Genomic DNA, 13,382 nt, shown 5'->3' with positions numbered 1-13,382 from the left:
AGTAAGCCTACGCCATCCCACAGTGGAAGCCGGTTGTGACTGACAGCCGGGATTAGGGAGAAAACCGATCCCCGCTGTAAACTCCTTAGATGACGTCATCAATGTAGATCAAAGGGAGCGCTAAGTAATTATGAAGGGATGTTGGGTTGCCGTAGCAACCAGACACTGGCGTCCCGGGGCCTATCATGGCCTGTTCTCACTATTGTGAGTGACAATGCATTGCAGTACAAACATACCACTATGTATTAACATAGTGATCAGAGCTTTTCTGGTTCACGTCCCTTACAGAGACATAAAAAAAAAAACATAGGCCACCTGCACAAGGGCGGAAATTCCACAGAATTTTCGCCCTTGGCCGCTGCCATAGGATTGCATTAGAAAACGCAATCCTAGGCAGACGACCGCGATTTGTCCGAGTGAAATCACACGCGGAGAACAAAATTGTGGCATGTTCTATTTCTGTGCGAGTCTTGCATAGGCCCGCACAGAAATGTCAGCAGTGATGGGCCGCCTCCGCTCTGCGCATGCGCCGGCTGGTCACCACTGACAAAAATGGTACAAAAAAAACTACAGCTCGTCACACAAAAAACAAGGCTTTTAAGTGCTCTGTCCATGGAAAAATAAAAACGTAATGATACTTTCAATGTAACGATGTAAAAAAAATAAATTATAATTTCCGGGAAAAAAAGCATTCGTACTGTGCAAAAGCTAAAGAAAAAAAAAATGGCACCGTTTTAATTGTACCATCCTGCAGAAAAATATATTGTGTCATTTGTGCTTAATGATTAGGGCTTTATTTACACGAGCGTATATCGGCGGGCGTTTTCCCGGCTGGCCGATATAGGCTTCCATCTAAGCAGTTCCCCCCTACCGGTCCTCTGCCTCTCTTCTCCACTTTGGCGTTTGCAATGGGAGGGTGCGGAGCTCTGTCCCACCCACTCCCATTGCTAGCTATGGACTAGGGATGGGAGCTTATCTCCCGGGCAGGGGGAGGAGTCTGCTCAAATGGAAATGTAAATCGTCTGTCCGTGAAAACGCTGGCCGATATACGCTCGTGTAAATGAGCCCGAAGGGAAGGAGAGGGGACTGCTCAGATGGAAGTGTATATCGTCTGTCCGTGAAAACGCTGGCCGATCTACGCTCGTGTAAATGAGCCCGAAGGGAAGGAGAGGGGACTGCTCAGATGGAAGCGTATATCGTCTGTCCGTGAAAACGCTGGCCAATATACGCTCGTGTAAATAAGCCCGAAGGGAAGGGGAGGGGACTGCTCAGATGGAAGCGTATATCGTCTGTCCGTGAAAACGCTGGCCGATATACGCTCGTGTAAATAAGCCCTAAGGCTGGGTTCACACATTGCATAATCCCGCCAGCACTTAGCCGCCGGTTTTGGAGTGGCCTGCCTGCATGCTTTTCCGTTGCGGCCGGCACTCCCATAGAGAGGAGCGTGGCTGCAATAGACAAATAAAAAAAAAATAGACATGCTGCGGCTGGGGAATCCACAACTAATTGGCCGTTCGTGTCGACAAGATTTTTGACAAATCTCGTTCACATGACTGGCTAATTCCGGGATTAGCGGCCACAGACGGATTTGCCACAGCGAAATTCTGCATGGAATTTCCGCGGCAAATCCGCCCTGTGTAAAACCAGCCTTACAGTGTTAAAAAAAAAAAAAAAACTATGGCAGAATTTATGTTTTTTCTACGCGCCCTTCAAAGCAGAAAAATGTATAAAAGTTTACAATACATACATGTAAAACTACAAAAAATAAAAACTACAGTTGGCCATGTTAAGAACAAGCCTTCCCGCGGCTGTGTCAATGGAAAAATAAAAACATTGTCCCATCCTCCAATTTTTAATTGTCTCCCTTTTAGTTCCAGGAGTTCAATGCCTTTCTTAAAATATTATTTCTCTGTGGCGCAGTTGTTGGATCCCCTATTACAGTTATGCGCAGTGTGGTAGAGCACACCTCATATACATAGAGAGTGGAACACCCGCGGCAACCAATCAGATTACACCTCTCATTCAAATACATGTTGCAATATCAAAAGCGTGCGCTGATTGGCTGCCACAGCACTAGGCCCGCATGTGCGTCTCTTACCGCCTCTGGACTGTTAAATTTAGACTTCCGGAACATTTCAGGATCCCAGTATGAATCCAAGGAGGATAACACCCGGCACAGGGCGCACAGAGCCTCCCTCACATTTTTCACGCGGCTCATCTTCTTACTTCCTACAACTGAATTGAACGACCGCCACTGCCATGCGTTGCTAAGCAACGCCGGAGGCATATTTCCCTTTTCAGCGGCAGTTAAGCAGCGCTGCTGATTAGAGCCACCTGATTGGCTCTTCGGCACCATGTGACTACACAGCGTGCACGCGGATTGCCTTCAGCAGCCGTGCACTACACGCTACAGTTAAGCAGACGTGCACTACACACTACACATAAGCAGCACGGGGTTGGGTTTAGGGTTACACCTAACACTAAACCTAAACCCTAACCCCGTGCTGCTTAAGTGTAGTGTGTAGTGCACGTCTGCTTAACTGTAGTGTGTAGTGCACGGCTGCTGAAGGCAATCCGCGTGCACGCTGTGTAGTCACATGGTGCCGAAGAGCCAATCAGATAGCTCTAATTAGCAGCGCTGCTTAAGTGCGGCTGAAAAGGGAAATATGCACGCCGGAGATCGCGAAGGGACACCGGAAGTGAAATCAGGGATCACGTGACTGGATATGAGGAGTGAGCGGCGGACATGTTTATTTCTGGCAAGTCATGGCACAGGGTTATAATGATTACATTATGTCGTGAACGTTACAGTTAGTCACGTCGGCGGGAGGGGAGAATGATCTGTATGGATGCTATATTTTCTGTGTTTTTTTCTATAAACATAGGGGAATGAGAATTTTAGGATTGTAATCTATATATAAACGCCTTTCAAACAAACTGACCGCCACTCCCCAATTCTCTGCAATCATAAAGGCAGCCAAAATGTCCCCAATAACTAGCCAGCCACCGTGCTTCCACGATATAAACCACAGTGCCTCATAACTTGCCAACCACAGTGCTTCCATAATATACCCCACAGTGGCTCCATAATATATACCACAGTGCCTCCCTAATATACACCACAGTGCACCATGACCTGCCAACCACAGTGCCTCCATAATATACACAACAGTACCTTATAATCAGCCAACCACAGTACTTCCATAATATACACCAAAGTGACTCTGTAATATACACCACAATGGCTCCGTAATATATACCACAGTGCCTTATAAGCAGCCAACCACTGTGCCTCTATAATATACACCACACTGGCTCTATAATATGTACCACAGTGCCGCTAATACTGGTATATACCACAGAACTAAGAACCAGCCAACTACAGTGCCTCCCTAATATACACCACAGTGGCTCCATACTATATACCACAGTGCCTCATAACCTGCCAACCACAGTGCCTCCATAATATACACCAAAGTGGCTCCATACTATATACCACAGTGCCTCATAACCTGTCAAGCACAGTTCCTCCATAATATACACCACAGTGGCTCCATACTACGGTATATACCACAGTGCCCCATAACCTGCCAACCACAGTGCCTCCATAATATACACCACAGTGGCTCCATACTATATACCACAGTGCCCCATAACCTGCCAAGCACAGTGCCTCCATAATATACACCACAGTGGCTACATACTATATACCACAGTGCCCCATAACCTGCCAAGCACAGTGCCTCCATAATATACACCACAGTGGCTCCATACTCTATACCACAGTGCCCTATAACCAGCCTCTTTAATATATACCACAGAGCCAAGAACCAGCTAACCACAGTGCTTCCATAATATATACCACAGTGCCTTCATAATATTCACCACAGTGCCTCCATAATATACACTACAGTACCCCATAACCAGCCAACCACAGTGCCTCCATAACATATACTGCATGCTGTTTTTTTGTGCATAAGTAAGAACCCATTGATATTTGGGGGTTCTTCTACTTTGTGCATTGTGCAACGCAAAGCAGAAATGCTGTGGCAGAACGGGAAGCTGTGAGTAGTAAAATACACTACTATATTTGTGGGGTGTGAATTTATAAGACTCTGATGGGGCTGGAGTTTTCTTTTTTTTAAAGCTCACAAACAGCGGCAGCAACATTAAAAGAGCCACCAGGTATGGACCACCTACATTCTACAGCAGCAGAAGTTTACTACGTTTTTATACCACAAGAGGGCAACAAAGGCTTATAATAAATATAATGTGGTAGAAATAGTGTAAAAAAGTTTTAACACTATTTTTAAAAATGTTTCTGGAAGACTATTTAGAATTGTCCTGTACAGAATGTTACTCTATAATATCCTCACACAATATAGACTTTAACATATATTAAAGAAAACAGATATAAGACTCAACGCAGAGTTATCCAAGATTCTACAAGCAACAAGTTCTTAGGTTGCCATCACACTGGCGAGAAAATTGTGTGATTTTCACATGATGCGAAAGTGAGTAACATCGCAGAATTATGAAACCAATTATTTTCAATGGTTTCCTTCACACTTGCGATGTTTTCACTCATGTGATTGTTCCCACCAAGAGAAACCACGTAATCTTGTAGATATGATACCTTTTAATGGCTAACAAAAATACATGATGTAATAGTGAGCTTGCGAACCAACGCAGGGTTCTTCTTCAGGCTTATGGATTGGATCTGAAGAGGCATGGATATTTATACACACTTATAGCATACATACTTATGACAAGGCACAGATATGGATGTGATTGGTTCGCACTTAAAAGGAATTCTGCAACAGCAAACTTTTTTTTCTAGGCACTGATAGCGGAGTAAAAGTTTTATGGTCCCTTAATTACTGTTGGGGGGGGGGGGTCGTCAGGCCAGGAATGCTACAAGAGGTACACAGACATTTTTAGCTAAACACTGATAAGGGAGGAAAGTTTATGGTCCCTGAATTACTGTTGATGGGGGTCTTATCTGTGCAATCAAGTCTCACACTTCCCATTCACGCATAAATCCTGGGGAATAATTTAACCCAGTATTCAGCGTGTCAAAGGTTGTTATCAATTTATATTCCCAAATTCTTCTGTGGTTTTGTGACTTGAAAACAATCTTCAATATCAAAACCCTCATATCTCCTATGTCATGTCCATGGTTAGAAAAGTGCTCGGCCACAGGCAATTCTCTTTTTCTGTGTTTAATCGTGTGGCGATGAGATCTCATCCTTGCTTTCAGTTTCTGTCCTGTTTCTCCAACATAAAGACCCCCAACAGGACATTTACTGCACATGATCAGGTACACAATATCAGATGTGGAACATGTGAATGTCCCCGGGATCTTATAGTCCTGCTGTGTGTTGGGGATCCGTATCCTGTCCGCAGTCAGTACATGTGAGCAGGTCTTACAGCTCCTTACATTACAGGGATAAGTTCCTTTTTGTGTGTCAGAGGGTAATGCACTCCTGATTATAAAGTTCCTCAAGTTAGGAGGTTGCCTGTAACACAGAAGTGGAGGGTCCGGGAATATGGTTTTCAGACGGTCATCCTTGTGCAGGGTATGGTGGAGTTTCTTTGCAGTTTTCCTTAGTCCCTCTAGTTGCGGATTGTAGGTTACTACTAGAGGCACACGATTGTTTCTTTCCTTCTCCTTGAATCGGAGTAGTTGATTCCTGGGTATCCTGGTGGCTCTGGTGATTTGGTCATTAATTGAGGTGGGATGGTAGCCCTGATTTATAAATGTCCTTCTAAGATGGTACAAATGTTCCTCTCTGTCTGTTGGGTTGGAGCAGATCCGGTTATACCTGATGGCCTGGCTGTAAACAATGGACTTTTTGCTCTACTGCCTAACACGGTACCAGATCTTTGTTTTCACTCATGTGATGTTACATGGAAAAAAAAATCGCAGTATGTCCTATCTTTCTGCGTTTTGATTTTTTTTTTATCTCCCATGTTTCCCTATGGAGCCTCCTTTTTATGGCATCGCAACACACGAACTTGCGATTTTGATGTAATGTGTTTTTAACATTAAAAAGTCCTATTGACTTTTGCGTGAAATAAACGGGTGAGAAAATCGTAAGTGGCAGCAATGTTTTTGCGAGAAAAAGCAGCGCTTACGCTCAAAAATCGCAGGAAAAAAGTTTCAATTTTCCCACGATTTTTTTGCGGCGATATTGCGATTGCCCGTGTCAAACCACCCTTATATGTCCGTTAAGCACAATCTATAGTGACACTATAACTAGCCGCAGGAACACAGGTATTTATCTAAAGTGCTGATGCCAGCCATGATCTGTATTGGACAGTAAAAGTTACACAAGCCCAACCTCACACGGGCACAAGTGTATTTGCTCACGCCTGAGCCCATTCATTTGCACGTGGCAAACAAAGACGCACTGATTGAAATGGCTAATTAGTTCCAGATGTGTTCTTTTTCCACCGCAATGACACAGTGTTTCACGAATCCTGCGTATTGCCTCACATTTGTGCCTCCCTACATTGACTTCTATGAGGACATCGGTGTGCATGTTCTATTTATTTATTTTGCGCTTCCGGGTTCTATTCTCTACGTATTGCATAAATGTTGCGGGTGCAATTACGTCCCTGTGAAGCCAGCCTAAATTAAAAAAGGCTGAATTCACATGGGCGTATTTGTGCACAAAATTTTTTTGTGCACAACATGCAGAAAATAGAGCACATTGATTGAAATGGGTTAGTTCACAGTTTCGTATTATGCGCGCGCAATTGCGTCGGGGAAAAAAATGCAGCATGCTCTATTTTAGTGCACCCATTAATACTTTGGCCATGTCAATGGTTGGAAGCATCTGTGCATATTTTTTTGTGTGTGCAAAAAGTACAGTAAAAAACACAGTTGCGCACAGACACGCAACTTTCATTCCACAAAACTGCACACAAATAAGCTTATGCTCTTGTGTAGTCGGCCTAACGCTCGCCCACGCTCCCAGAGACAACCAATTCTCCCTGGCATTGTAAAGAATGTCGTCATACTGAACACTGTATTAATTAAGCTCTCAGAACTTTTATGTGACTCCAAAAACATTCTATGTCTGTTGGGACATGGTAGATGTTGTTTAGAGGAGGTTTTTGGGGTCTTTGTGCATCGATAGTCAAGAAGGACATATCAGAGCTTGAACTGGTACAAAGGCGGGTAATTAAAGGAATAAACTAAATGGCCAAACTACAATACCCAGAGAGGTTACCCAGAGGGCCACAATGCCGCCGGCCCCATTGAAAACAATGGGTGGTGTTATGTGAGAGCACACACAAAATAGAATATGCTGTGATGTGTTTCCCACATTACATCGTGGTGCCATGGAGAAAAACATCAATCATGTATATGACCCCATTCAAAAGAACGGGGTTCATATTCGTGCAAAATTTGTGCGTCTTGCAATGCACAAATCTCGCGCAAATTTCTCGCCCACCGTGTGAAGTCAGCCTTACAATATTATATAACATTATCACTGATTACTTCAGAAGGGTTGAAAATTGACTTTACCTCATTGTTTTTTGTTTCTTTTCCCTTCCTCTGGATCCACAATGTAGGATAATAAGCTGAAGTGGATGTGTCTTTTTTCCGCCTTAAGCTTTATTCACACGAGCGTATATCGGCCGCTGTTTTCACAGCCGGCCAATATAAACCACCATGTAATGCATTGAATTCCAATGCATCAGCACAGACATGCATTTTCTGGCAGCGTAAAAGTATCCGGCCGGCCAATATAGCGCCGGGCGCTTTTACGCCAGGCAGGAAAGATAGTCCTAGAACTATGTTTCCCTGGTGGAATAAGTCAGCTGCTGCATAGACTCCTATGGGAGCGAATGACAGCGGCCCGAGAAGGGAGGGGGAGGGAGTTTAGCAGCATGACTACTAAACTTCCTCCCCCTTGTCTCCAACCCTTGCCGGCTATTTGCATTTGGAGGGGACGGGGCAGAGCTAGTTGCTAAGCTTATAACACTAGCTCCCGCCCTGTCCCGCCTCCTCCCCTTGCTGAGAGCCAGCGAGGGGGGGGGGGGGGTAAGGGGGAGAACAGCTTAGCAGAGCTGAATTGTCTCCCTCCGCCCAGCGGCATTGCGGGCTCGGCGTATATGCGCAGGGCCAGGGCCATCTGCACGGGCACACAAACATTAGCTGTGTGCGCCCATTCACGCCCTTTTACGGGACCGGCGCGCAAACATAAAAATGCTGACACCCATGTGAAAGAACCTTACATACTATGTTACTATTGACAAGTTATAAGTAGTTGATGGGAGGCGGTTCGCCACTTGGGACCCCAGTGATGAGCTTTCAGGCTACCGCAGTCAGTGCTGATGTAAGCCAGAAGCTGACAGCTCCACCTGTATTGCAGCTGCCCGGGTTAGTATTATATAGGAGCTGTACCTGTAATTACCGCTGATCAACTAGTGATGTCCTATCCTGAGCATAGCAATTGTAGAAAACAGAAAGGGGCGCAGCGCTCTCTTGACTAGTATAAATGGAATATTTAGTGTATGTGTTTTTATGTTTGCTCGGGCACGACGTTGATTCACATGAATGGACGATTTTCCGCAATCGAGTTCAGAGCTTAATTAGCGTTTTCTCATCCATTCACACGGCTGGGCGCAATGTTTTAGCAAAAAAAAAAGAAAACGTCGCAGCACGGAAATCCCTCGCACGGCAGAAATCCTTAAAATGACTTCAAATGCCTAAAAAGAGGCACCTGTAAGCTTTCCGCAGCGTTGGACACTGCTAAATTGCCTCCTCCTCTCTTTTTTTCCAGCTCCCATAAACGTCTATGGGAGCCGCTGGCGTATATCAGACGAAAGATAGAACCAGAAATATATTTTCCGTCTGTGCATAAAATCGCCCGCCGATTTCAGTCGCGAATGTTCTTTTTTTTACAGTGCAACGTTTTTACACGCCACAAATTCGCCCATGTAAACGAATGCATTGGAATCCAATGCCTAAGATGGTCGCATATATCGGCCGGGTGAAAACGCGGCTACATAGCCATGTAAAAACGCTTGTGTAAATAAAGCCTGAAGGTAATAAACTTGTTCTGCTCACCTTGGGTGGCTGTGCTACAGGCACAATGACACATAGTACAGTGAAACCTCTACTAACATTGACATCCACTAAGGCCGATTTTGAGTATGGCCAGTTTTTTTAGCCATAATTTTGTCTCTAGTAACATTGGTTGCCTCTAATAACACCAGCATGTACCGGTCCACGTGACCTTGCTGCTGAACCCATGTGATCTCCTGCTCGGCGTCTCCTCCTACTCCTCCTGCTGGTAATGCAACCTACCCTTCTCCATCATCGACCACGGCTAATATGCTAGTACAGTACAGTACTCCAATGTAACAGCACAGTGATAACGCCAAGGACAGATAATGATGTCACCTGCAGTCCTATGTAACAGCACAGAGAACACACTGATAAGTCTAAGGACAGATGTTATACTGTAATACAACAGATGTCACCTGCAGTCCTATGTAACAGCACAGAGAACACAGTGCTAACGCTGAGGACAAATGATGTCGATGTGACCTTCAGTTCTATGTAACACCACAGACAACACACAGTAACATGTTCAATGACATGTTAAATGCTCATTTATTCTGTACAGTAATCTTTTGTATTCATTTATTATTGTTATTGTTTTTGGCATTAAAGAACATATTTATTCTACATTAAATGTGGTTTGCTGTTTTTTTTTTTTTTTTAAATGTCTCAAACAAATTAATTGTATTTAAAATGATTCGTATGCAAATAATTACCTCGAGTAGCGATGGTTTCAGGTAAAGATGATTGCTCTCAGACGAATTACCAACGTTGGTAGAGGTTTTACTGTATATCAAGCACTCCAGGGTCTGCTGCATCCGTTACCAATCACTCCCCAAAATGGAAAGGTTAGAGGAAACTTCACAAGTAGACAAAATAGTATGTGTCGCTTTGGCTCAAATAAATAGACATTAGCTTCTGTATTCCGTCTTGTGATGAAGATGATCTCTATTGGGGAATGTATTCTTTTTCTGTCTATTTGTGAACTATCTGGGGCGCTTCTGGGCCAGCGGGGGTGGGGTGGGGGGAGGGATCTCTCTCACTCTCTCCCCGCTCCCCCCTGCCGCCCCCTTGCATGCTGCTCTGGCGAGTACGCAGTTACTCGATAAGACTGCTACTCGCTTGAGCAGCAGCCTTAAACGAGCATGCTCACTCATCTCTATTACCAACATAATTCGTGACATTTAACCTCTTAAGAACCAGACACTTTTTAGGCATTTTACCCACGTGGTGGTTTTACTGACCAATTGCTTTTCTTTCAGCTATCAAATTATTTTTGCTGTGTTTTTTTTTTCTTTCCATGAGGGCTTTTTTAATATTCTTTTTCACAGAATTTATTTTCCATTCTTTTTTAGTTTTATTGGGGGTAAAAAGCTAAAAAAAAAGTGGTTTTTTAAAATGTATAGTTGTTTGTTTTTAAAATTAGTATATTTACACTAAAATAAAGTACAGGAATGGGTTCCTCATTTTGTTTCAGATATTTACTATATAATTTGTATAGTCTCGAATTAGAGGACGCATACAATGACTGTTTATGTTTGCATCGGCGGTGGGTCATTTTCTTTTTAATATATATTTTCATTTTATTCTGTAATTTTTCTTCTTTAACATCCATGTCCCCCATGACATCATCTAGGATCTCTGGGGGTCATTCACATTGTCTTTTTTTTCTTAATTTTCTAAATTTCACTCTTTTCCACTGTAATTGGGGCATCCATAGGAGCATAGAATCATTGAATCATAGAATGGTGGAGTTGGACAGGAACTCCAGGGTCATCTGGTCCAACCCCCTGCTCAGTGCAGGATTCACTAAATCATCCCAGACAGATATTTGTCCAACCTTTTTTTGAACACTTCCATTGAAGGAGAAGTCCCCACCTCCCGTGGTAACCTGTTTCACTCATTGATCACCCTCACTGTCAGAAAGTTTTTTCTAATATCTAATTAAGAAGCAGCATCTATAGCAGCCCTAGTTACAGGGAAAAGCATCCCCCTAGTGTGACAGTAGTCACTAACAGATCTGATCTAGGTCTGCTTGGACCCTGCAGCTCTGCCATGGCAGGGGGCATACGGCAGTCACACGATCGCCGTGTCGAATAGTGGAAATGACTCTTCCACTTTCTCTCTTCACTGCATACTGTGCATCGAGCGCTATGTAGCCTGCAAGAAAGAAGGTAGAAGTAGGTTAAAAATCGATTCTGCATTTTCCTCTGAGTCCTCGGTTGTCATTGACAGCCGAGGACCTGACCTGCTGCATTGCAGCAACAGGAGCTTTGATCCTGTGCCGTATATTTACTATCATTTTTGGGTACATTAACTATATTGTAAAGCTTCTTTTTTTTTTTTTATGATAGCAGGGAGAGAAAATGCATCAATTCTGCCATAGATTTTTTAATTTTTTTTTACAGCGTTAATTATGCAGCATAAATGAGACAATACATTTTTTCTGCGGGTCGGTACGGTTACAGCGAGACCAAAATTCTTACATTTTTTTTAGGTTTTTCCACTTTTCTGCAATAAAAACCCTTTTTTTGGAAACTTTTTTTTTTTCTAAATCGCTGCATTCAAACTACATAAAAACTACAGTTGGCCGCGCAAAAAACAAGCCCTTACACGACCGCGTCGACAGAAAAATAAAAAAGTTATGGCTTTTGATAAATGGAGAAGAAAATCCGTCAAAAATCGTTGCGTCCTTAAGCCAAAAATAGGCCGTGTCAAGAAGGGGTTATACCCCCAGACAAATGCACTTTTAAAAAAAATAGATGAACTTATTACTAACGGGAAAGAGCGGGGGGTTATTATTTTACATAAGAACAGGAACAATGAACATGAACTAAATGACTTACACATTCATACTAAGGAATACAGGTCTATCCTAGACAAATCACCCATGGGGTAAAATCCGTCCACCTCTGATTTTTACAAAATGTCCTCCACAAAGGCAGCCTGCTGTGGGGCACATGCAGCAAGCTATCTCTTTGGGGAATATTATTTGTTTTTATTTAATAAATCTGCTATACAGATAGTCCCCTACTTCGAGTTACGAACTTCACAAGATGCGAACAATCTGTCCTGCACAGTATGATGTAATACTATGGCATTATATCATACTGTGCAGGGACCGGACAGGCTTCTATCAAGCCTGTTCAGTCAGATCAAGGAATGCTGTGCGGTTGCTAGGCAGCCGGGGGCCTTCTAAAAGGCCCTAGTGCTGCCTATGCAGAGCGCCTATCAAGCTGTGCGCTTGATAGGCACTCTGTATAGGCAGCCCTGGGGCCTTTCAGAAGGCCCCCGGCTGCCTAGCAACTGCACAGCGTCCCACAATCTTATCATGGGACACTGTACGGGACCCCTAAACATCGGGCACCCGGCGGCAGCAGTTCCGACGAGCCGCGCTGCTCATCGAAACTGTTAATGCTTTAAATACTGCTGTCTATTCTGACAGTGGCATTTAAAGTGTTAACAGTTCCGACAAGCGGCGCGGCTCGTCGGAACTGGTGCCTCCGGTAAGAACAGCCTCCACCCGCAATCCTGCTCCATACAAGCATTTGTTCAGACATACAAACAAATGTACTTGCGACTGTTGGCTGCAGACACTCATTATTGTACCACTCTCCACCATGCATCACTGTTGGCTGCAGACACTCATTATTGTACCACTCTCCACCATGCATCACTGTTGGCTGCAGACACTCATTATTGTACCACTCTCCACCATGCTTCACTGTTGGCAGCAGACACTCATTATTATACCACCCTCCAGCCCTTCGGCGAACAAACTGCCTTCAGTTACAGACAGATATCAATGTTGCACGTTTCTTTGTGCTTCTTCAAAACATCTTGAACAGAACATCCTGAAACACTAGTCTGCTTTAAAATCTTTGTTTGGAAGAGACCTTGCTAATGCAGTGTAACTATCTTATGTCTTGTTGCTGTGCCATGGTGTATGACCTGTGACATGAAACTCTTATCCAACTCTCACCTTTGTAGCAGAGTTTGGCTGTCCTGACCCAGTTTTAAGCTTTCTACACAATTGTTTCAGTTACCTTTTCAGACTCCCAGATATACAATTACGTTCTTAGCACAAAAGGTTTGTATGGATCGGGAATCGAACATGCTCCATGCTTGGCAGGTTCCAGGTGTCTTTGACAGCTGACACCTATCTGCAACAGTCGTGATCACCATGAACGCTGATCATGGCTGTTAACCACTTGTGACAGCGATATTTAAATGCCCTGACCTGTATTTGGGGGTCCCAAACACCCCAGCTTCCTAGCGTGGTGAAATTGCGATGTGCTAT

General features: G+C 43.9%; 1 protein-coding gene across 2 annotated transcripts in view; it reads right to left on the bottom strand.

The window, feature by feature from the left end:
- TEDC1 (tubulin epsilon and delta complex 1) overlaps positions 1 to 2,268 on the bottom strand; it is a 74,365-nt gene extending 72,097 nt beyond the window's left edge. For both annotated transcript variants that reach the window (XM_066608604.1, XM_066608605.1), the window contains exon 1: positions 2,099 to 2,268. In XM_066608604.1, coding sequence (XP_066464701.1) covers positions 2,099 to 2,218 — 120 coding nt within the window. In that variant the 5' untranslated portion in view covers positions 2,219 to 2,268. The remainder of the gene's footprint in view (positions 1 to 2,098) is intronic.
- Positions 2,269 to 13,382: the final 11,114 nt, after the last annotated feature.

The sequence above is a fragment of the Eleutherodactylus coqui genome, chromosome 6 (genome assembly GCF_035609145.1).
Source record: "Eleutherodactylus coqui strain aEleCoq1 chromosome 6, aEleCoq1.hap1, whole genome shotgun sequence".
NCBI classification, from domain to species: domain Eukaryota; kingdom Metazoa; phylum Chordata; class Amphibia; order Anura; family Eleutherodactylidae; genus Eleutherodactylus; species Eleutherodactylus coqui.
This window is presented reverse-complemented; position numbering and strand designations above follow the sequence as displayed.